The sequence below is a fragment of the Artibeus jamaicensis genome, unplaced genomic scaffold (genome assembly GCF_021234435.1).
Source record: "Artibeus jamaicensis isolate MK-2021 breed Jamaican fruit bat unplaced genomic scaffold, CSHL_Jam_final contig_264, whole genome shotgun sequence".
Classification (NCBI taxonomy): Eukaryota; Metazoa; Chordata; class Mammalia; order Chiroptera; family Phyllostomidae; genus Artibeus; species Artibeus jamaicensis.
Genome location: NW_026521576.1, coordinates 1,259,239 through 1,282,670, shown reverse-complemented (window position 1 = coordinate 1,282,670; position 23,432 = coordinate 1,259,239). Strand labels below are relative to the sequence as shown.

Sequence of the window (23,432 nt, the reverse complement as noted above, 5' to 3'; positions counted from 1 at the left end):
GCTCTGCAATCTAGATAGAAAAGCCTCTTGGTCAAGTTTTGCTGGTGGTTAAAGTCAGTCTTTAAAAATGCGTTTTAGTTGCTAATTGGTCATGATCTGATTTTCAACATTGTCAAATTTCATTGGAACCTCACACAGCCGTGAAATCATGCTGGGGGCCAGGGGACACACACAGACGATGCCACATGCAGAGACTCCCACAAGGGCCCGCCCAGCCTCCAGCCTGCCCACAGGCAGTGGCTGCTTGCTTCTTTTTTGGGCTTCCAGGTTTCTGTTTCTGCTGCCTTGTGGCTGCAAGCCTGCCTCTCCCACACCACGGTGCTGTGGGGCCCTTGTGGCCTGCCCAACCCAAAGCCCTGTGCACCCACTCACTTCAGCCCTGTCTACCAGAAGTGGTCATGAGTGCAACCTCTCCCCTGTTTCAGTTATTTAGTTGTGGCAACAAAGTAACAGAATAACCGGAAATGATGTTAGGTTTGTCTGCTGTTCTTAAAATTTTCCATCTGATGAAATCTATGTAGTAAACTTCACAATGGGAATTATATAATTATTAATTAATAATAAAGTTATTATAGCCCTTTTTTGAAATTGTCAAAAATACGCTCTATATTTTCCAGGATTTTTACATTTAATATATCTTTTAGTATCAGATTAAAAACATCCTAACTAATTAGGAAATGACACGCTTAAGGTAAGAACTCAGATAGTATTAAAAACACAAACAGTGAAAAATGAACTACACTCTACCCGGGCCAGTGTGGCTGCCGGTTGGAGCATCTTCCCATAGGCAGAAAGGTCACGGGTGTATTCATGGTCAAGGTGCATACAAGGCAGCAACCGGTCAGTGTTATTCTTCCTCTCTCTCCTTCCTCCCTTCCTCCTTCCCCCCCTTTCTATCTAAAAGCAATGAAAAAAATGTCCACGGGTGAGGATTAAAAAATGAAATACGCTCCTACTCCAGACGAAAGCCATTCTCTAGTCACTCACTCCCAGTAGGACCTAGATTAAATTCTGATCTAATCAAATAGCTCTTTTTTAAAATTAAATTATATGCATGCACAGATGGTCACATATCATGTGCCTGCAGAAATAGGAACATATTGTAACACTGCTTAAAACCTTGATTTTTACTGATCTAAGTATCTTGGACAGACTTTCATCTTCGTGGCTGCTTATTCTTTTCAACAACCACATAGTATTCCAACCTAGGGATTGCCACAGTTCGTATACAGTATACATACCTGTGTCTACAGAAATATACATACCCACATACAGACACAGATGGACTCCTAGGTTTTCCTGTTGGGCATCTTTTGCACATATGGGTGTGTCCACACTGGTTGCTGGCGGAGAACTGCTGGCTAAGAGGTTCTCACAGGTATTGCCCAGGGGCCCGCAGGAAGTTGCCTTGTGCATGTGAGTACTGCCCGGCCACTCATCAGTGCACAGCACAGCCAGCTATCTCGTGCTGCTCTTCTTAGTGGTGGGACATGGCATCTGGCTGTAATGTACAAAGCCACCCCACACAGGGCAAGTGGGGTGGAGTGTCGATTGCCATTGAGGGTCTCCATTTCACTGACCTGGGCACCGAGAGGGGCTCTGGGCTGGGTGAGGAGATTGAACAGAAGGGACCTGAGACCTCCTCCCAGTCTCTAGCAGCAGAGTATGGCTGTGGGCTCAGGGACTCCGGGGTGCTGAGCCTGAGTTCCCATGGACAGGAGGAGGCTGGTGGAGCCCCAGGACACTTTGCAGCAGGGCGCTTAAATGTACTGGCAGCTAAGTCCTGCTTTTATATCCTACAGAGTCTTCTCAGCAGCCATTCCCAGGTATGAAGAGTCATACCTGGGTACCAGTCATACCACTGGTGCTTAGGTAGTACCAGTGGTGCCAGACTGGTGCTTTCAAGCCACTGTTGCTTTCAAGGAGCCAGACTCTGCTTTAAGCTCTTCTCGAGGTTACTTCTGGGTTCTTGAAACAACCGAATGTTGTAGGCACTATTGTTATACCCACTTTCTGGATAAACAAACAGAGACCCAGGGAGGCCGAGAGGCTTTCCCAAGGATACACAGCTGGTTAATGGAGAAGCCTGGCCCGTAACCCAGGTCATCCTCTTGCAGAGCGCCCTGCTCTGGCCCCATCCTACCTGTGCCTTCTCCACATGCTAAAGAGAAGACCTGGCTGCTGCTGGGTAAGGGAACTTCTGAAGGGGAGGCCACAGCTACAGAACTCAGGGGAGATACGAAGGCAAAGGCCCGTTGCACCCTGGCCCTGTGCTGCTGTCACGAGCAGCCATCAGGTCTGGGCATTGAGACTCCCACACTCCTGCCCAGCTGGAGGGGCTGGTGAAGGGTAAAAGCCACTTCTCTCTCACCAGGGAGAGGGAAACAATTCATTTCTGACTTAATTTCATTGCTTTCTTTTGCAAATGGAGCTTACACTCTTTATAGGTACCTGTTATAAGAAGTTAGGAGAAACCTAGTGAAAACTGTATATGGTTAGTAATTGCAGGAGGAATATGTATCTTGTGATCTTTAGTGTGTGATAACTAATTATATAGAGCTTGTGGGGTTTTAGCTCGAGAAGGAAGGAAAATTGCCGTGATGAAGGGTGTAGACAACTAGGGGTTGAGGCCTCTGTGATTGACTGAGGCCGGAAGTGTGTATTTTTACCAAGGAGCTGCAGGGGCTAGAGGCCGTTTGGGGGAGGTGACATATGGAAAGTTGGCTTGAAGGAGGAAATGAGGGTACCAGGGCCCAGTGTGCAGAGGGAGGTTATTAAGAGTGCAGACCCCTGGCCTGCAGTGTGTGTTCCTTACAGGAAATGAAGGTGACCAGGATATGTGCTTGTCCAACCACAGAACTAGCAGCTCTGGGCTTTTATTTATTAAAAATGACAAAACCTTATTGAATTTCTAGAAGAGAGGCATTTTTCGGTTTATGATTCGTAGTGTTCATGTTGTTTACATGAATCAGTCTTTTACCCAGACATCTCCAGATGGCCGCTATGCCCCACCCGCCTGTGTGACAGGAAAACCTCACAGTTCTTCAGGTTCACCCCTCACGTGTCAATCAGCTAAGCCAGCATCCCCCCGGCATTCACATGGCACACAGCAGTCTGTGTGCTGAGTGGATGTGGCCTTGTCCAGGACACTTGCTTGCTTGCTTGCTAAGATGTGAAGTTATGTTTGCTGACAAGTGACTGTCAGAGACAGCCGCTGCTGCGGGAGAGACCTAGACTCGGTCTTTGAAAGCCTAGACTCGGTCTTTGAAAGCCTCACCTCAGTGGGTCCTGATGAATCCTAACCACTTTCTCCTGGCACTTTGGGATCTCATTTGCTAACATGAGGTTTTGCTCAGGGTTCAGGGGCCATGCCAGGCTCCAAGGGGCCCCGGGTGACCCTTAAAATCGTGTGTCACTGGTGGACGTGTAAGATTGGTATGCACTCCGGTCTCTGTTCTGTAAGCACTCTTGGTCCCACTCTGCGAGGCTGGGGCACCAGCCTCATTCTCGGGAGCCCCTCCTACTTCTTCGCTGTCTTCAGAGAAATGGCAAGAATTGTTTACGCTCTTAAAGCAAAAGAAATTAACATTCCAATCACAAATAATGCTGGAATTTGATTCTCAGGTTTAAAAAGTATGCTGGATCATATGCAGCCATAGAGGAGTCAGCATCAATTTAACCAGCTGCTAAGCCTTTGTTAATCCTACACAGTGACCTCTGGTTTCGCCATTGTGCTTGTCTTTGTTGAGTGGTTGATGATTTTACTGGACTCAGGCCCCTGAATTGAGGGCTCTGTCCTGCACTGTGCAGGGATGACAAACACCTAAGAAACTTTGCTGCACCTATGTGGAAATTCTTCTGTTTGGCTTAAAAACAGAAATCAAAAACAAAGAAAATTATCCCTGGCTGGTGTACCTCAGTGGATTGAGTGCAGGCCTGAGAACTGGAGGATGGAGGTTTGATTCCCAGTCAGGCACATGCCTGGGTTGCAGGCCAGTTCCCAGCAGGGGACGCACAAGAGGTAACCACACATTGATATTTCTCTCCCTCCCTCCTTCCCTTCCCCTCTAAAGATAAATAAATAAAAATCTTTAAAAAAAAAACAAAATTAGGAGGCTAAACAGGTTCTTTAGGAAATTATTTTCTTGTAGATATTGTGTATTTACATTTTGCTTTCTCTTTCATTGCCTCACACCTTTGGGTTTCAAGGAGGATGGGTTCTAAAGGATATATCTGAAGTTAATGGACAATTCAAGGACAATTCAACTTTTAATTAATGACTGTGACTGTGGCTCGTTTTGTGGGGAAGCGGCGACTGTCGGGCTGGGGATGAGCTCTGTACCTGGGTGACCAGCTGAGTAGCATGTCCCTTGTGTATGGATGAACAATTACACACTCACTCTATTTGTACAAGTGCAGAAATGCCATGCCAATCCTGGGTCAGAGAGTCAGCTGCCAGAGGGTCCAGAACGTAAAAAAAGTTAGACATTTCTTTTTAGTATTGCTCCAGAATTGATGCTGACATTATATGGATGGGTAACTTAAGTGTTTAAATGCTCTTGTTTTCCATTATTTCCAGAACAAAGATTTCTGAAGACTTCTTCCTAGAAACGATTGGGAAGTTTCAAGAGGCACAAGATACAGGTAAAATCTTTCTTTTCCCTTAATCTATATCCCAGCTTATCAAAGTTGACACTTCATAGAAGCCTCAGTGAGGTTCAGCAGAAAGTTGGATGTTGGTCCCTGCACCCTCTGGCGGGCACAGCCCTGGGCTTGACCGCTGTCCCTTGGGTTGGCTCAAGGTGGAGCCCAGGGGCCAGGATGTACTGTGCACCTAGACCTCCATGCATCCCCTGATTTTCCTCCCCCCGCCCTTGCCTCTCTTGGCCTGGGCTGCTTCCCCAGCTCTCTGGCTGGCGGCCACTCCCTAAGCCCGGAAATGCTCCATCTCCTCTTTGGGGGCACGTGAGTGTTTCTGTGAGGTCAAATGTAAAAAGAGGGCTCTCAGTTTCATTATGCCCTGGATTTGGGTTGTTTAGTGATTAATTTTAATTTTGGTCCATTAATACATGGTCAACCATGTATTTTCAGGTTTAGAGGAAAGATAAATGCCAGTTTAATCTAAAAAAAAAAAACAAAAGGAAATCCCGCATCTCATCTCACCCTCTTCTGTGACTCGAGTGTTATGAGTGGCCCAGCAGGACTGTCGCTCTCTGCTAACAGGGTCCTGGGTGTTGACCATGCACGTGAGACACAGCTCATGCCAGTTTGATGGGCAGCAGTCATGATGCAGCTTTACTTCTGGACACTTGGCACTGTCTGTCTGTTGGCTGGTCACAGACACGCACATGTTAATGGCCTGGTCTGCTGGGCCAGGCCCCAGAGTTTCTTATTGGTGTGTTAGGTCATGACATTAACTAGGAATTCCAAACGCTAGAATTTATGCTCCAAGGATTTTTCCCCCTATATCATTTGTCTTTGGATTTTGCTTGCTGCGCCCGTCAGTTTACCAGGCCAGTCAGGGGTACCCACTGCTCTGGGTACCCACCCTGCATATGCCCCTCTCAGCATGTTCCGGTCAGGTGGTTGGTGTGTGTATGTGTGTCCCTCACCTCACTGCCCTGTCCTCTCCCTATCTCCTATCAACACACACGGCACCCAGGTTTGGGTGGGAGAACAAGGTTGAGGTGTGCCTGGCAACCTGACTGGCTTGTTTGTGTCCCTGCAAGGAGGCTAGAGAGGGAAGTAGGCACCCTGGGGTGGTGCTGTGGATGGTGTTCTCCAGAGTGGGTGCAGCCCACCTCCAGGGCTGTGCACGTCTCCATGTAGCTGAAGTGCTGCTCCCAGTGATCTGCCCTGGGAAACTGCAGTTGAAACAATAAACTCTTTGTTGTGGGCATATGATGCAGAGAGCTCCTGAAATCTATACTGATTCCTGAGGGGACACAGCCATTACTCTGAGGTGGTGACATAAGCACTATAGCTAGAGTTGGGTAAGGGGACCAGAGGTGGGGGAGGGAGATGTGGGGAGGGGGAGCATGAGGTCTCGGAGGGAGGCCAGGGGTATAGGTGGGGACATGGGTTAGGAGACAGGCTGGGGTTATGCAAGGGAATGTGGCCTTGGGGACAGTCTGGGGGTGACATTGGTAGGATATATACAGTCTTAGGTGATTACCTCACACTTGCTGTCAGCTGAGAGAAGGTGTGGGCAGGTGCATGTCCTCCATTGTCCTGGCTACATGGCCTGGAGGGAGAGGAGGGCTTCAACTGTCCTGTTTTTACATAAACCCCTTAGTCAAGAAGCCAGACTAAACTGCCCCAGCAGTCATCCACAGCTGTCACCTGCGATCCCCTTTCACAGGTTTCCTGGAGAGACCAGTGAGGGCACTTTTAATGTCAGCTAGCATCCTGTTGCTCACAGGAGCACTGACACTGTATGTGTGGTATTAAGCAGTGTCCCCTCTGTAACCCACCCCTACTGCCCAGATAGCTGGTCCTAGGAAGGGAAGCCAAGGTGTGAGGTGGGTGTGACAGACCCCAGACAGTACCTGCAGTCCTCAGTTTCTGCCTCCCTGGATGCCAGCTAGCAGTCACCATTTGCATTTAAGAATACAACACCAGATCAGATTTTTGTGCTCATCAGAACAGTGTGCACACCATACCACACATGTGCATGCACGCACATACATGCACATGTGCACACATACTCACGCATGACTACACATGGCACGGGCCTGCATTTGTGCACACACATGATGTGCACATGCAGAGGTGTGCACATACCTGAATGTACACATGTGCATGCAGACACCCATGTGTGTGTCACACCTATACAGTGTACACGCAGATGCACACGCATAGAACTCAGGTGTACATAAGTGCATGGACATGCATGCACATGTGTGTACACACAGATGTGCATATACAGTTTCATGAGCCAGCCCTTACCCTTGCTGCTTGCTGTTTGCTGGGTATGCCTGTGTTCTTTGCCACAGCCTCCTGGCTGATTCAAGGCCATTCTGGTGTCAAGCTGCCATGTGAATGGCACTGAGTGATGGGCTCAGAGACCCCTTGGCTTCTGTTCTCCGGGCATAGAACTGGGATTTCATTCCTTGTGTGTAGGTAATGGGAGTGTCATCTGTGACCCTGTCTTCCTGATGGGTCCCCTGTCTGTGTGTGAAAGGAAGCACTTCACATGGGAAGGCGAAATACTACTGCTGACACAGCAAGATACCTCCGCTCCTCAGAATTGCCCAGGAAAGCCAGCAGAATGGGCACTTTATCCTGTTGTTCCCATTTGAATATTTAGGCTGTGATTCCTAATGCAAGACCCCCTCTGTGGTTGCAGAGCCCAGGCTGCTGGTGGAGTGCATGGTGGCGGCGTGTCTCTGTAGGTGTGGGATGTGCTTTGCTCGCCCAGTTTTAAATTATAAAAAACAATGCGTACAGACCTCAGTGTCCTACAGCTGTATGGAGTTTCTGCACAGTATTCAGCAGTCACTGGGCACTTGGAATTGCTTAATGAGTGGGTTGCATTAGTAGCACAGCACCGTGTGAGACCTTACCTGGCCTGGGCTCCTAGACCCACCTGGTGCCCAACTTCCTATGGAGGGCAGGAGAGCAGTGTCCCCACCCGAGGCCAGGGGCCAAGGGCAACACGTCTCTCCTACAGGGTGAGCACTTCTGAGAGTTCCTCTGCAGACAGCGAGCCTTCACAGACTCTCCATGAGGCAGCCTACACTTTGGGTTATGCCCTTGCTGCAGGGCACCTGGCCAGTGTCCCTCTTGGATCCCGAGAGCAGGGCTTGGCATGCAGACTGGTGCCCATTTCTGTAAATAGTTGTGTTGGTGTACAGCCACACACTATTATGGTGGACATGAGTAGCAGGGATGACACTGCAGGACTTAAGAAGGTGACAGTAATGTCTCTCTGGTCCTTTGTGGCAAAGGGGTGCCATGTCTGCCCAGAATGTGCCAGTCCCAGGAGAAAATGAGGAACTGGGTGCTCCCTTACCTCAAGGGCTAATAGGAGGTCAGGATGGGAAATAGATGCCAGATTAGTGGGAGCCTGGCTGGGTGGGCCTCCAGGCCAGAAGAATAAGTGCAGAGGGGGTGCTGGTGAGGAAGGTGGGAGGAAATGAAGAAGTGAGCAGATGAGGCTCACTGGTGCTGGTGTTTCCCCAGTGGGTGAGTGCCTTTGGTGAAAGTCCCCATCAGTTCCTCCTTAGGAAGTGGAGCTGGGCAGTGGTTGTGCCCCATTGACACATGTAAAAATAAAGAAAAGAAAAATAAAAAGGAACCTTTTAAGCTCAGAGGGCTACTGCGGACTAGTATGCTATCTGCTGAGCTTTGGGGGCCAGACAAGGACACTGGGGGCACAAGAGGAGATGCAGGAGGTGACTTCCCCAGATGGGATGATGAAAGGGCTTCCTGGAAGCACTGACTTGACTAGTTGAACAGGAAGCCACAACTTCTCCCAAAGCCCTTTTGGAAGGTTTGGTTTGGCCTGATGGGGGAGCGGGGGGGGGGCCCGAGGTGAGACAGGCAGCTGGATAAGTACTAGTGTATGGGCAGTTGTGAGGGCCCTCAATGGGGAGGGAATGAGTAAACTTGCTGCCCCTTGGATATCGTTGAGGCGTGGTGAAGTCAGGAGTCTAGCAGTGCTGATGGGGCGAGGGGAAGGTTCCAGAGAGGAGCCTGGGGTGTCAATTGGACTGATAGACCTGGAGGTGGTTTGCTTGGTTGGGGGTGGGAGGATGAGAAGGAGGCGGTGATGGTCAACTCTCAGGGCCTATCTTAAAGAAGGGAAAACCCAGTAAGGAGGTCAAGCACCAGCGAACCCATGGAGCCTTCTGGGGACAGCGTGACTGCAAAGTGTGGGATGGGTTCTGCTGTAACTTAACTGTACTCCCCAAATATACTGGGCAAGGGTCCTGCTTCTACTCAGCCAGTGTGTTGGTTTGAGCTCCTTCCTGAGAAGTGATAAGAGACCATCTCAGAGTCTTACTGGGATCCTGGTGGGCCTCTGGGTCAGGGCAGGCCCTGTGATAGATCACCTGATTTACTGATCTGGAGCCAGCTAGCCTGCAGCTCACATCAAGGAACCTTGCAGATGGCACCTGGGACAGGTAGAGTGCTGGTGCCAGGAGGCATGTGGGCCCCCACCTCCACAGTTTCTCTCTTCAGCACAGGCCTGTGCTTTCAATGAGGTACTTCTCGGTGACAAGTCAGAGCCCACAGCCACTGTTTCCCTGGCACGGAATGGGCCCATTGGGGATGGAGGCCCTGTTTCCTGCAGAAAGTCAGCTACTCCTGCGTGGCAAGGTCACACATGTGCTTGTGCATGCACATGCACACATTTCAGCCTCTGTGCTGCCTTCTGGCCGTTCGCTCTGGCTGTCTTTCTTGATGAGCAGTACAGCTTGGGAAGCCAAAGTCTCTGAGGGAAACTGAAACTCTGTTCCTCTCTATCACATTACCAGCTGGGCAGCCAGATGAGCATTTGTCCCCAGGTCTGGGTCCCCCATCTGTCCTGCATTCCTGGTGGCCTGAGGGGAGGGAAGCATTAACTCCTGTAACTCCGGCATTGCTACAGAGCATCTGAGGTGCAGTGTCTGTCCCCCTTGGAGTTTTGTGTATCCCTGCCCCCTCAGCCACTCAGCAGACAGAGCCCATGGCTGGAGCTGTGGGGAGAGCAGAGCTGTGGAGGATATTGAGCAAACAGAAAGTAGGCCATATTGCCACACATCCTGACTGGTCACCCCTTCCTTTTGGCTTTCTTCCAGAGTTTCTGCGGAAGGTCGGAAAGAAGCACACCATTTAAGAATAGAACCGAGAGTCCTGTGACGTTGGCAGTGGGGAGAGCCACCTGACCCCACCCAGTGTGCTGGGAAATGTGGGTCCTCAGGGGTCACGGTGCCTATCAGTTCCAGGCAGTGCTACAGGTCACAGCTCTGGGGCTCTGAGCAGCCTCCACCTGGACCCTCACTGTGGCCTCCCCTACCCACAGGCATTTGCTGCTGAAGTCCCTGCTGCAGCCCCTGCTGATGAGGATGTGTGCCCCCACTGGGGGGCTGCTCACTGCCCTCGCCATGGTGTTTGAGGCAGCTGTGGCATTTGCACCCATACCTAGGATCATCTGGGAGCACAGAGGTGAGGGCAGAAACGAGTCAGGTGCTGAGGGCATCTGCTTGTGATGCTGAGATGCATGTGCACCATTGGCTGGCTGGCTCTGTGCTCTTGGCACCTGTGTGTGAGCAGGCAGTCTACACCACCTGGCAGTGTTGCAGGAGGTATTTGGTAACCGGAAACACTCGTCAGACTGGTAGGGCCTGCCGATCTGGTTTCTAAATCCAGGGCCCCTAAAGGAAGCCCATCTCCCTGCCCCATGATGTTTGGTGTCCACTGCCTTGGGCAAAACCACACTGGGTTCTGTTTTGAGGACATTAATTTTGTGCAGCAGAGCTTCAGGCTGGGGGTTCCCATTTGCTGTTTATTAGTTTCTTTTGTATTTGTTTCTTCTCTTGGGAGCTGTGTCTTGGGCCTGGGACCCTGGCTTTCCAGGTTCAAAGCCTGCAGAGCTGGGCTGTCTGCAAGAGCTATGGGCAGGCGGTGTGCTGGGAGGGTCTGTGTCCTATGTCCTCAGTCTCTGATGCTGGTACTTAAAAAAGCAGGAGGCATGAACTCCTAACCCCTGAATGAATACACAGAAAGCTAAGTTCCAAACGCTCACATTGATTGATGCTGGAGTGGTTAAAAAGAAGAAATAGCTCCTTAGAAAACAATGCCAATATATTTATATAACCCCTAGTAGCTAATGTTTACATTACTATTCCGTTCAAATCAGGTGCTGATTTTCCTAAATAGCTGTTAATCAATTAATTACATAGTAAGGGAAAATATCACTTCTTTCTCTGATTTGTAAGTTTGTGTTGGTTATCCTTGAAAAATACTTGGGTTAAGGGATATATTCACTAAATTGATTTTATTAAAGGTAATTTTTTTTTTACTGAAAATCCTAAATAGTTAAAATCTTTATGTACCTAATCTGTGGATGGTTCAACACACACAGACAAGAGTTGTGTACAAGGTGGAGGAAGTTACCATGGTCAGCAGCTTGAGGTGTGTCTGTTCTACAGACTCCTGGCAGGTCCTGGGTCATATTGCTAGGGACTCATGCTGCCAGAAGGTTATGCTTCTGGGAGGTCATGCTGCTGGAGGCCACACTGAGTGCAGTGTTTGGAACTCTCAGCTGGAGGGAGCAGAAAGAGAAGTCTGACCACAGCACTAGTCAAGCACAGTGGGGCCTCACAGGGGACCCACGCACTTGGTGGCTGCCTCATCAGAACTTTTCCACCCAGAGGTGCCTGAGCTCTGGCCCGGAAGGGTCAGAGTATGGCAGTATGGCAGTTCTCACTGAAGTGAGAACAGATGCTTAGGGTGTGCCCAGGCTCAGAAATACCTAATGTGCTCCCCTCACCCTGACCCCTCTCTCCCCAGAGGTGCAGCTGGTAAAGTTTCACCAGCCAGGCATCTTCAACTACTCAGCCTTGCTGCTGAGTGAGGACAAGGACACCCTGTACGTGGGCGCCCGGGAAGCTGTGTTTGCTGTGAACGCACTCGACATTGCCCAGAAGCAGCATGAGGTATGGCCTGGCTTCCAGCTCCCCTGCGGTCTGGGCTGCAGACCTTTGCAGTGTTTCTGCTCAGATCAGCACATGCAGCTCCTCCTCAATCATCAGGCCCGCCCTTGGCCATGCTTAGCCTGTAACAGGCCTCAGATGTCCTGTCTAAAGAGCAGCTTCCCCTCCGGTCAGTGGGCCAAGTGCCCTGTCACCTGGCAGCTTCCTTCCTGCTCCGTGTCCACGTAGCCCCAATCTCAGATGTCCCTGGCAGCCTCACCCACCCACCCACTTTGCAGCTTGAATATCTGCAGTTATTATTAAGGACAAGCTCAAGGGTACACAGGAGTGGAGGGACCCTCTGGCTATTGCAGCTCCTGTGGATGGGGGCAGGTCCCTTGTCCTCCACCCTGTTCCCCCCCAGCCCCCACTGCTACCTACATGCTCTGCTCCTCTTTCATAGCTGTGAAGCAAAAACCCAGATACACGGTCCTCATCTTTTAAATGTTTCTCTGGGTATCTCCTAAAGGAAAGGACTCCTTTTTTTTTTTTTCCAAAATAACCAAAATACCATTATCATATCCAAAAAATTAATGTTGTCAAATAGTCAGTGTTCAGATTTCACAGACTCATGAGTGATGTTAGACTATTTAGTTCAAATCAGGTGGTGGTGAGGCCATCCATGTCCCTGGGCACGCTGTCCTTTGAGTCCCCATTTCTAGGAGCCTCCCAGCGTGCCCTTGCTGGGAGAGCCACTCTGTAGCACTGTCCCCCAGCCTCCTCAGCCTGGCTCTTGGCTTCCTTAGCACAGGTAGGGTCCCCACCCCTGAGGCAGGTGTTCCGCTCCTAGCCCTCAGCCATTGCAGTCCAGCACATTGTAAAATGGGACCTTCTGTATTTTTCCTTCTCCATTTTTGAGCCGTAAATCACCTTTAAAGGAGACATGCCTACTTCCAAAGGAGACAGGGAGTTTTTTTTATTTATTTATTTATTTTGCATGACCATGGATTCATGGATTTAAACGTGTTTGAGGCCCCTTGATCCATTTGCATTCAGGTCCTCGCTTGATGCCCAGGTTGTCACCTCCCTGACCAGTGGCAGCTTCTCTTTGGCTTGTGAGTTTTTAGTGTGTGGTGTAGTTTTCTCAGTCTGTGACATCAAGATGGTTCAGGCTACTCTTGTGCATTTTCTGCCCCAGACCTTTTATTTTGTTTTGTCTTAATCTCCAGAGTCTAGCATAGTACCAGTTTCTTTTTTTTTTTAAGAATTTATTTATTTATTTTTAGAGAGCAGAGAAGGGAGGAAGGGAGAGAAACTCAATGTATGGCTGCCTCTTGTGCACCCCCTGCTGGGGACCTGGCAACCCAGGCATGTGCCCTGAGTGGGAATTGAACCTGCAACCCTTTGGTTTGCAGGCTGGCGCTCAATCCACTGAGCTGTACCAGCCAAGGCCCACATGGTACCAATTTCTGTTTGACACATAAATGAACTTCTGGTCATTAGCCGTTGAAAATAAAGTGCATGTGTGACCACCTGGGTGCTCAGTCAGAGCTGTCATTGTCCTGTACATGGCATCATTATAGCCCATTAGGGTGAGGGAGAAGCTTCAGGGTTTCCTCTATATAAAAGAGAAGAAAAAGTGAAAGCCATGGCCAGGCTTCAGTGAACTCCGTCAATGGGATCAAGGGCCTGTCAAGTTCATGTCCCCCTGTTTTTGGGCAGTTCATACAGATAATGAAATCATGTGTTGACATTTGTGAAAGAAGTTGCTGTTTGAAATGAGACTTGATTCTGCTTTCAGGTGTCGTAATGGGGACTTTGTTTCTCTGAAAATGTGCTGTTCTGTTGCTGTGCCTGCTGTTCGGGCCTTGACTGGAAGCTGAGTTAGTGTGGAGGACACATGGCAGGGATTCACCTCCTTGCCATTGAGAACCCTGCTTGCTTCCTGACCTTTGAGTCTAGATGGCTGGCTTTGATTCTCTGGGTGGAAAATATGTATATTTGGCCCTGGCTGGTGTAGCTCAGTAGATTGAGTGCTGGCCTTTGAACCAAAAGGTCACCGGTTTGATTCCTGGTCAGGACACATGCCTGGGTTGTGGGCTTGGTCCTCGATTAGGGTTGTGTGATAGGCAGTTGGTTAATATATCTCTCACACGGTGATGTTTCTCTCCCTCTCTTTCTCCCTCCCTTCCCCTCTCTCAAAATATAAATAAATAAAATCTTTTAAAAAAGAAAATATATATATTCGGCATCAATCATGGCATAGCCCCACATGGGAGAGAAAAGGCAGGGGTGCGGGAGCCCTCAGTCATGTGGCCTGCTGCTGTCCTTCCTCTGGAGGGCAAGCAACCCACTGGCCCCATGGTCCTGTTTATGAGTCCACCTGGCGTGAGCAGCAGGAACGCAGATCTCGGTGAGCGTTGCTCAGCCTGAGCGGTATTGCTTTGCTGTGCTCAACTGCTGCTGTCATGTAAAATTCACAGAACCCCCTCTATCCTGCCATTGAACCAATAATGGAAGTAGATGTCGAGGTTGCTTTTATTGGGCTGTAGGGCCACTTTTAAATGGATTTTATTTAGTTTTAACATACAGTCTTTATCATATTTTTTCATTACCATTTAGTCCCCTTATATCTCTCTGCTGCCTGTCGTCATTGAATGGATTTTAAAAATGCACTTTGATGTTTGAAAGTACCTACAGTTTAGCTTTTTAATAAACTTAATCCTCCCCACTTTCAGTAGTTTAGTTTTTGCTGTTGTTGGCAGTGAATAACAGGCACCTGGGAGAGTCTTCCCAGGCCCCTCTGACTTTGAGACGAGGGTGTCCCAGTTAGAACCTTCACTCAGTGTTTGCTCTCTCAGCCTCACTTTGCAGTCTTGTGTTTCACTGTCTTGGGAGAAATCTGCTGTCATACCACCATGTGCTTTGTAAACTGTGCATTCTTATCCCAGTGTCTTCTTTCAAAAGGAGGACTGTGCACTGAAATAGATTCTTATTCCTCCTGGCAGGCATACTGGAAGGTCTCAGAAGATAAAAAAGCAAAATGTGCAGAAAAGGGGAAATCAAAACAGGTAATTTCTTTTGCAAGCTACAAAAACACACAAGTAAGTACCTCATTGATTTAATCTTCTGAATGCCACTACTTTTGGGATGCAGCCTGGGTCTGTCACAACTCACCTACCCATCTATTCCCAGATGGTGAGATTAGGTCTCTCAAAGTAAGAATCAAACATAGACATTTAATAAATGCTTTTTAAAAAGTTTAACTGAATGAATTTATTCAAAATACCGAAAACTCTAACAATGGAAAGTGATTTCTGGTGCCTGCTGGCTAACAGTGTAAAATACGGGGTTTATGCCCCCTGTATCCCAGCAGCCTGGGGGGGGCTGAGATAGGATTTCTGGATTTTTGGCAACACTCATCCTTTCTCCAGGAGATACTGGGCTCCTCAACATGGTGGCCATGTAGGGAGCGCTGGACTAAGTGTCAGAGTGTTGGTGTGGTGGCCATGGGAAGAGGTCAGCTGAGTGTTCATCTCCCTCTGGAACGCTGAGTGGCCCCCCACCCACAGGGCAGCCTTGCCCCCAGCTTGTGCTGGGCAGATGTCAGGGTTTTGGGCTCTAAGAGCCCTGTCTCCCCGGATAGTTGGTCCAGACAGCTGAGTTATGGTAAATTTCAGCAGTTGTTGGCTGTTTTCAAAATAATTAAAACTTTTTTAAAAAGACAAGTAATGTTTTGCTAAACCTTTTTAAGCGAAATGCTAAATTGTTTGACTAAAGTCACTAAATCCAAAGTTACTTTAGGAAATGAGGGAAAATGTAGGCATTTCAGTGTGATAACAGATGTCTCAGGGAGTTGTCTTCAAGCTAAATTAGACCAGAGCTCTGTGTGGCCCATGTTAAGGCCATGCACTGGACAGGGCTCCCTCCCAGCTCTTGCGGGGAGCACGAATTACTTCAAACCAGATTAAAAGCAATTATAGTACAAAAAAACTTTCCTGAGTGGTGATCATTTCCAATGATAGTGCATGTAACCCAATCTCATTTCAGCCTAAAGTAGCAAGCGGGTCCTTAAGTGGCACCTGGTTTTCCTGCGCCCTTTCCGATGTGGAGCTAGGCTCGGAACCCCCTCATTGGTTGAGCCTCTCCCCCAGGCCGGGCAGGCCAAACACAGCCAGTCCCTAAGCAGTGTTTCCAGTGTCATGTGTTGGGGTAAAGGAGGGTGGGGTCCCCCAGAGGAGGAGGCCAAAAGAACCCTACACAGCATGCACCTCTGCAAGTCTGTCAGTAATGCATGGTTTGTGTGTTCTGTGAGTTAAAAACACCTTTTCTGTGGTGGGTGGTAAGACTTGAGGTCGGCTTTCATTGCTTTTTTGGCCAGCACATCTTTTCTTTTTGGCCATAAATTAGTGATTGTAGTGAAACTACCCATTTAGCACTGACAGCCAGCTATGGACATTGCAGAGACCAAAGCACTCAATCTGGCTACAGATTGAGGTTTGCCTAGGGTCAGGACAGGATCTCCGTGAGCCACAGGGAGAGCAGCCATGGTGGGGCTGGTGCAGAAAGGGGGAGCATCGGAGAGAGGGTGCAGTTGGTGCAGAGCTGCTCGTGCAGGAGCTGATGTCAGCATGTGCTCTGCTAATTTAGAGCTCTGAAGTGAGCGGTGCGACAAGTGTGGATGTGGAGGGCATCCACTGGAAACTCTTGGTGGTTGACCTATGCATTTCTCTTCTTAGACTGAATGTCTCAACTATATCCGAGTGCTACAGCCACTTGGCACCACCGCCCTTTATGTGTGTGGGACCAATGCCTTCCAGCCAGCCTGTGACCACCTGGTAAGGCCTGGGCCCCTCCCCTGGTCAGCATTACAGCAGAGTGGGGCTCCTGGCAGGTGTCAGGCAGTCTCCACTCTGCACAACAGAAATTTGTTCTAACTTCCAGCTGTGTGAGGAGGGATAGCTGGGGCCCACTCAGGCTCCAGCATCCTGTCTGTAAACTGTCATGACTGAGGGCAAGACCCATGGGACCATGGCCCCTGGCACGGGAATCCTTCTGGGAAGTACAGTATTGATAGAAAGAAGCATCAATGTGCCATGATCCAACATCATGCCTTCTTCTCCTTGTCATGTTTTGTGTTTTGTGAGGGTAGCCTGGCTATGACAAAGGTCTTTATCAAGTGTCAAAGTCAGGACTTTACAATCCTAGAGGCACCAGCACTGCCATCTCCATCTCACAGATAAGTAAACTGAGGCACCCAGGTCTTGAATAGCTCTTCAGAGCCAGGGCACCAGGGCATCCAGACCTTGGCATCCAGACCTTGGACTGCTCTGGCCTGATGCACATGCACTCTTCCCTCAGTGCCCCAAACAGCAAGTCGAAAATTGATAATACAGCAAAACTGCATTAGTACTACTGAAATTCAGGCATCCAATGATACTTTCTTCTATTCCATTGTAGAACCTGACATCTTTTCAGTTTCTTGGGAGAAATGAAGATGGCAAAGGAAGATGCCCCTTTGACCCAGCACAAAGCTACACGTCTGTCATGGTTGGTGAGTTGTGTTATGGGATAGCTGTCACTGGTAGGGCCCTGCCACCTACGGAACAGCCGCACAGGATTCTCAGTGCCTCCCCTTTACCATAGTCTCCCCCTGATCCCCTCCCATAGTCACTGTCCTCTGCAAAGGTACGCATGCCTCTCCTTAGGCCCTGTGACATGCGCTTGAATTCATTGTCAGAAGGACAGCCAGTCCCACCATGGTCAACAAGTTGGACCTGTGGGGAGGGGTTGTTTTATAGCCATCATTTGTGTCGATTGTGTGGGTTACTTGGCCACTTGGAGCTGACACTCTTGTTGGCAGGGGGTTTTGTAACTGAGGCCTGGAGCTATCTCATGCACTGAGACAGGCAGGCCCTGAGCCTGTGCTTCCCCTGTCACACTTTATTTTCTTCAGGCAGGAGTCACTTGTTCCTGTTAGTTATTATCCCTGACTCTCATAAAACAATTGAACAATGACCATATGATTATCTGTCAAAGAAATGTGTCCCAGGAACAGGCGATGGTCCCTCTATGTCCCGCGGACTGGGGTTGGAGTGTAAAGGAAAGTGGGGGGTTAAGTGTCCATCCCAGCACTGGTACTGACTCCCTTCTCCCCATTCCTCCTGGGCCTTGAAGATGGAGAACTTTATTCTGGGACATCATACAACTTTTTGGGAAGTGAACCCATCATCTCCCGAAATTCTTCCCATAGTCCTCTGAGAACGGAGTATGCAATACCTTGGCTCAACGGTAAGAAGCAGGTGCTGACATTGAAGGTGTGTTTCTACACAGGTGGCCTCCTCCCCAGCCCCACAGCACTGTAATGCTAGAACCTTTTGCTGGCTTGACCTCTTGTGGGCCCCAGAGCTCTTGTCAGCTGGTGCGGTAGGTAAGCTTCTGGAACTGCTCGGGACTGTGTAGCCAGCCACCTGGGCTTCCATGTTTTCTTTTCCACTGAGATCACTATTTAAGGCTGCCTTTACCCTCCTAGAAAATGGATCAAGGATGCTTTCCTAAAATGAGGATCTGATAGGCCATGGGAGCTCAGGCTGGTCAGATCATTGTATGTTGTTGTCTTGCTACCTCTGGGCCACATGTGTCCATGGTGCAAGAAGGCTCAAGGCCACTCACATGAGGCTTTTCTCCTGGGCACCAGCCAGCAGGGCTGGGGCTTGGAAGCATTCTGGACTCTCAGAGGCAGGTAATGTGAGGGACAGCATGTTTTTCCTTTATGTGGGATGGCCTGCTGCTCAGGGGTTTGTCTGTCTGAGGCATGTGCCACTTAAACCAGCAAACAAACATCTACTAGCAGGTCTCTGGGGTGGTAGGATCTGGCTTTCCTGGGCCCCAGGCTGCTTGCCAGTTGGGAGGCCCAGCCTTGAATTCTTGGTGTCGATCAGGAGCATGTGCTTCAGAACCACATCAGGACACCTCTTTGGGCTGAGGAGGACGAGATGGGCACCATCATCACTCTGGACACTGAAGTTTGTTTGGGACATGACACATGCACCCTCTGTGTCTTGCAGGGAGGGTGTGTAGGAATATGCCCAAGGTCCTTGGCATGTGCAGGGATATGCCCAGGACCTTCTCTGTGTGCAGTGGGTGCCTGGACTCCTCGGGGTGGGGGGCTTTGGAGGGTCACCAGGTGTCTCTTTCCTGCAGAGCCTAGCTTTGTCTATGCTGATGTGATTCGAGAGAGCCCAGAGAGCACCGAGGGTGGGGATGACAAGGTCTACTTCTTCTTCACGGAGGTGTCTGTGGAATATGAGTTTGTCTTCAAGTTGATGATCCCCCGGGTAGCGAGAGTGTGCAAGGTGAGGCTATGTCTTCATTTCTCTTTGTTTCCATCTGTAGGGACAGAATGTAGGATTAGTCACCTCACCCAGGCCCCATACTTCCCTCAAAATGTCAATTTATCTACTGTGCTGTTCCTCAGTACCACGGGGGCCAGTGTGGATGGTTCTTCCTTCTGGGGCATGTGGAAGGAGCTGGAAACCTAGGGAGCTTGGCACCCTGAGTGACAGGTAATTGGCTTCCTGTCCTCAGAGGGTCTGCTTTCAACACACCTTCCTCAGACCTCACCTGGGTTATAGAAAGTTACTTTTTTGTTTTTCCACCTTTGTTTTCCTCCAATGAGAAGGCAATCCCTACACCTTTGTCCATATCCATAGGTCATGCAGATGGGTTCTTTGGCTACTCTGTTCCCTGTGCTGTACTTTACATCCCCATTCAAAGTATTGAAAAGCAAGGGCCTACAACTGAGATTATTCCACCCTGCAAAGCTGTCATTTAGAATTGAAGGGCAGGTAAAGTGCTTCCCAGGCAAGAAAAAAACTAAAGGAGTTCATCATCACCACACCAGTGTTATATAAAATGTTAAAGGGTCTTCTTTAAGAAAACCCTTCTTTAAGAAGAAGAGGAAGATCAAACATATGAACAATAAAATGGCAATACCTATTTATCAAAACAAAATAAAAGAGCAAAACAGAAATAGGATTATAGATACAGAGAACATTTTGATGGTTGCCAGGTGGGACAGGGGTCAGGGAGATGGGTAGAAAAGGTGAAGGGATTAAGAAGTACAAATTGAGCCCTGGCTGGTGTAGCTCAGTGGATTGAGCACAGGCCTGCGAACCAGAGGATCGCAGTTCGATTCCCAGTCATGGCATATTCCTGGGTTGCAGGCCAGTTCCCAGCAGGGGATGCATGAAAGGCAACCATACATTGATGTTTCTCTTCCTCTCTCCTTCTCTTCCCCTATCTAAAGATAAATAAATAAATAAATAAATAAATAAATAAATAAATAAATATCTGTTAAAAAAAAGAAGTACAAATTGGTAGTTATAGAAAGTTACTTTTTGTTCACCATATTAACCAAATTCTGTTGGAGTTGGGCTTTCACCATTTCAATGCAAAGTTGGTGAGGGATTCATTTTCAATTGTATACAAAATAGACAAGGATGCTTTAGTTTTACATCCCTTTGCATCCTTATTTCTGAGTTTCAATACTTTTCTCTGGGTCAGGTCACAGTAAGTGTGTTCTATGATTGTCACTAAAGAGTTTATGGAGAATCTGATAGGTCCAAAGCACTTCAGCAGAAAATGTTAGGGATAGAAAGGAGGTAAAGATCCTGCTCTCCTATGAGGAACATCTTTGGTGGAAGACCAGACCTGCACACATTGGCCTGAGATGGACTGGGGAACCAATGCATCCACTGGCTCCTGACTGCATAGGTCACTCAGGACAGGTCACTCATGGACATGCAGAGGTCACAGGGTCAGAGCCATGAAAGTGTGAGACAGCCAGGCACTCTGACACTGAACGTGGGCAGGTTTGAACAGCTGTTCTAGCTGCCACGGTGGCTTTTCATCAGCGGAGTTTTGTTGCGTTGGTTTTAATCCACAGCCCAAGCTGCATGGAGGGAGTGCCAAGTCACGTAGTTGTCTGCAGTTGGCTTTTTTTCAGCATGGCTTCATTTCATTCAGAGCTGTTCTAGGCCCAAGTGCCTGATTTGTCACCTGTGCACGGGGAGCATGCCCTTGTCCTACCTGCACATCCTTGCATTTCAGGGGGACCAGGGTGGCCTAAGGACCTTACAGAAGAAGTGGACGTCCTTCCTAAAGGCCAGGCTCATCTGCTCCAAGCCAGAGAGCAACCTCATCTTCAATGTGCTGCGGGCCCTCTTCATCCTCAGGTCTCCAGGCCTGAAGGAGCCCGTGTTCTATGGGATCTTCACCCCACAGCTGTAAGTGCCAGGGCTTTGGGGTTTCTTCCATGCTTCCACCCTCCGGGCAGTCACGTGGCCCTTTCTTCCTCAGGAACAATGTGGGGCTCTCGGCCGTGTGCACCTACAACCTCTCCACAGCCGAGGCAGTCTTCTCCCGAGGGAAGTACATGCAGAGTGCCACAGTGGAGCAGTCCCACACCAAGTGGGTACGCTACAATGGGGCTGTGCCCACACCGAGGCCAGGGGCGGTAAGTGAGAGGGGCCCAGGCTGTGGGAACCCAGTGTGGGGCGACCATGCTGTACCCCCTGCACCACCCAGCACATACCCGTATGCTGCACCCCGGTCCGTGTCTGTCTTTGCAGGGAGTGGGCATCCCCATGGGACTTCCTCTCATTGGCATGTTGTGTAACTGCTGTTGCCACATACTACCCCAGTAGGGCTCTGTTCTGGCTGGGACAGGGTGTTCTGTGGAATTAATGTTGAGTAATATAGTTAGATCTGTTTCATTTTCTATTTTCTGTAGAGAAACACATGATTTCATGGCAAAGAGATACCCAAAACACATGATTTCATGTACTCTCTATTTATTAATATGAACCATACTTTGTCTCTTAAAAGTAGTGAATTTTATATAGAAATCAGTCTCTAGGCCAATTCAGTTTCTAGGTGGATTCAGCTGCGAGCATTCACTCTGTGACTGGTGTGCGAGGCTGCGTGGCCCAGGAGTGGGGCTGCGACCTGAGGGAGCGGCCTGGTGCCTGGGGCTCACCCTTGAGACTGTCTTCCTCCCTGGCGCCAGTTATTACTTCTTCCATACATATTACTAAGTAAAACATGTTCACTTGGGTCACAAGTTTTGGGTTGTACACATCAGGACCTAGGACAGAAAAAGGAATATTTCATGCTCTTGATCTTTATGCTGTTTAGAATTGGACCATTTCTAGCAATTTTTTACCAGTCTTCTTTTATAGGAAAGCTATCAAATAATAAGTACTTATTTTTTATTTCAAAAACTTAATATTTTTTCATTTATAAGGACATGAAAAATTACCTTCCTGACTATGTACCATGAACATAATTATGTCTTGTGAGTAAAAGGACACTTGTGTTTCCTACATACTTTGTGACACTGTGTCTTCAGATTTCTGAGCATCTTGGTTCTTCCCCTTTTTCAAGAAATCCACTCTGCAGTCCCTAGTGTTACGCCTCCTGGAAGCCTAGCTTTGTGTAGAGCACATGGGGGCTGTCTGCAGATTACGGTTAACACAGCAGTGTCCGCTCTCTGCAGTGCATCAACCACGAGGCGCGGGCAGCCAACTTCTCCAGCTCTCTCAATCTGCCCGACAAGACGCTGCAGTTTGTTAAAGACCACCCTCTGATGGATGACTCCGTGACCCCGATAGACAACAGGCCCAGGCTGATCAAAAGCGGTGTGAACTATACACAGATTGTGGTGGACCGGACCCAGGCCCTGGATGGGACCATCTTTGACGTCATGTTTCTCAGCACAGGTGGGCCCCAAGCCTTGGGTAACAACCTTGGTAAATCCAGCTGGCCTTTGCTGAGTGGACCTACCATCTCCTTCAGGTGCACAGGGCACTTCCTGTTTTCGAGAAGTCTCCACAACCTGGTGGCTTCATATCTCTGTGACCATCAGACCACTTGGGCACTTGTTAAAAATGCAAGTCCTGGCCCTGGAAATTCAGGTCTGGTAGGTCAGGGTCGGTGCCAAGGGAACCAGATGACAGCACCTCTTTCCGGCCTGTCCTAACTTGCCACAGGAAGCACTGTTTCCTGGGAGCCCATGGATTAGGAAACAAGTATTTCTGGAATGGGAATCAGCGGCTGGCACAGCAGCGGTGGGCAATGCTGAGGTTGGCCCCGGTGCCTTCTAGCCGTACCTCTGTACAGAGGGCCCTGCCCTCATCTTTCAGGGGCCACCTTGCAAGATGGCACCCCTGGGGGCTGGTGGAGCCCCAAAACCACTTTAGGTTGGTCTTATGTCACAATGTTGGCTACACTGATAGGAAAATTGGCATCAACAATGAAAATTAGTTTATTCTTCATAGAACACTGGGAATAACTGATACCACTTGAGTTTCCACTGTTTATTTTGCCATGGCTTTTCTTTTTTTATTTCTAACACAAAAATGTCATCTGTTTCCACATCTCTTGCAAAGGGGAGGAGTGGAGAACAAGAAAGGTGACTGCCGACGGCTCCGGCTGATAGTACAGCAGCGTCTTCTTCTTCCAGGGCAAGTCACTGACCTGTGCTTTGACCTTGCAGACCGTGGGGCCCTGCACAAAGCCATCAGCCTTGAGAATGACGTTCACATCATTGAGGAGACACAACTCTTCCAGGACTTGGAGCCAGTTCAGACCCTGCTGCTGTCTTCCAAGAAGGTAAAGTGACCTCACGGCTATAGGCAGGGATGGCCTTCTCGTGGCCTGGCATCTCAGTGGTCACTGGGCTGGGGACAGCCAGACCCCTTTGTCTGTCTAGCCCAGAGGAGCCCACCTTTGAGCTCTTACAGAGTCTTT

At 49.1% G+C, this 23,432-nt stretch overlaps 1 protein-coding gene across 10 annotated transcripts in view; it reads left to right on the top strand.

Annotated features, from left to right (window-relative positions):
• Positions 1-23,432, top strand: part of SEMA4D (semaphorin 4D) — a 106,618-nt gene that overhangs the window by 60,380 nt on the left and 22,806 nt on the right. For 8 of the 10 annotated variants that reach the window (XM_053662627.1, XM_053662626.1, XM_037164746.2 and 5 more), the window contains 13 exons: positions 4,580-4,644; positions 9,786-9,895; positions 10,010-10,152; positions 11,500-11,645; positions 14,630-14,692; positions 16,361-16,459; positions 17,082-17,175; positions 17,799-17,912; positions 18,825-18,976; positions 20,733-20,908; positions 20,982-21,138; positions 22,180-22,402; positions 23,179-23,294. In XM_053662627.1, coding sequence (XP_053518602.1) covers positions 9,894-9,895; positions 10,010-10,152; positions 11,500-11,645; positions 14,630-14,692; positions 16,361-16,459; positions 17,082-17,175; positions 17,799-17,912; positions 18,825-18,976; positions 20,733-20,908; positions 20,982-21,138; positions 22,180-22,402; positions 23,179-23,294 — 1,485 coding nt within the window. In that variant the 5' untranslated portion in view covers positions 4,580-4,644; positions 9,786-9,893. The remainder of the gene's footprint in view (positions 1-4,579; positions 4,645-9,785; positions 9,896-10,009; positions 10,153-11,499; positions 11,646-14,629; positions 14,693-16,360; positions 16,460-17,081; positions 17,176-17,798; positions 17,913-18,824; positions 18,977-20,732; positions 20,909-20,981; positions 21,139-22,179; positions 22,403-23,178; positions 23,295-23,432) is intronic. The other 2 variants (XM_037164744.2, XM_037164743.2) reach the window with 1 other exon arrangement.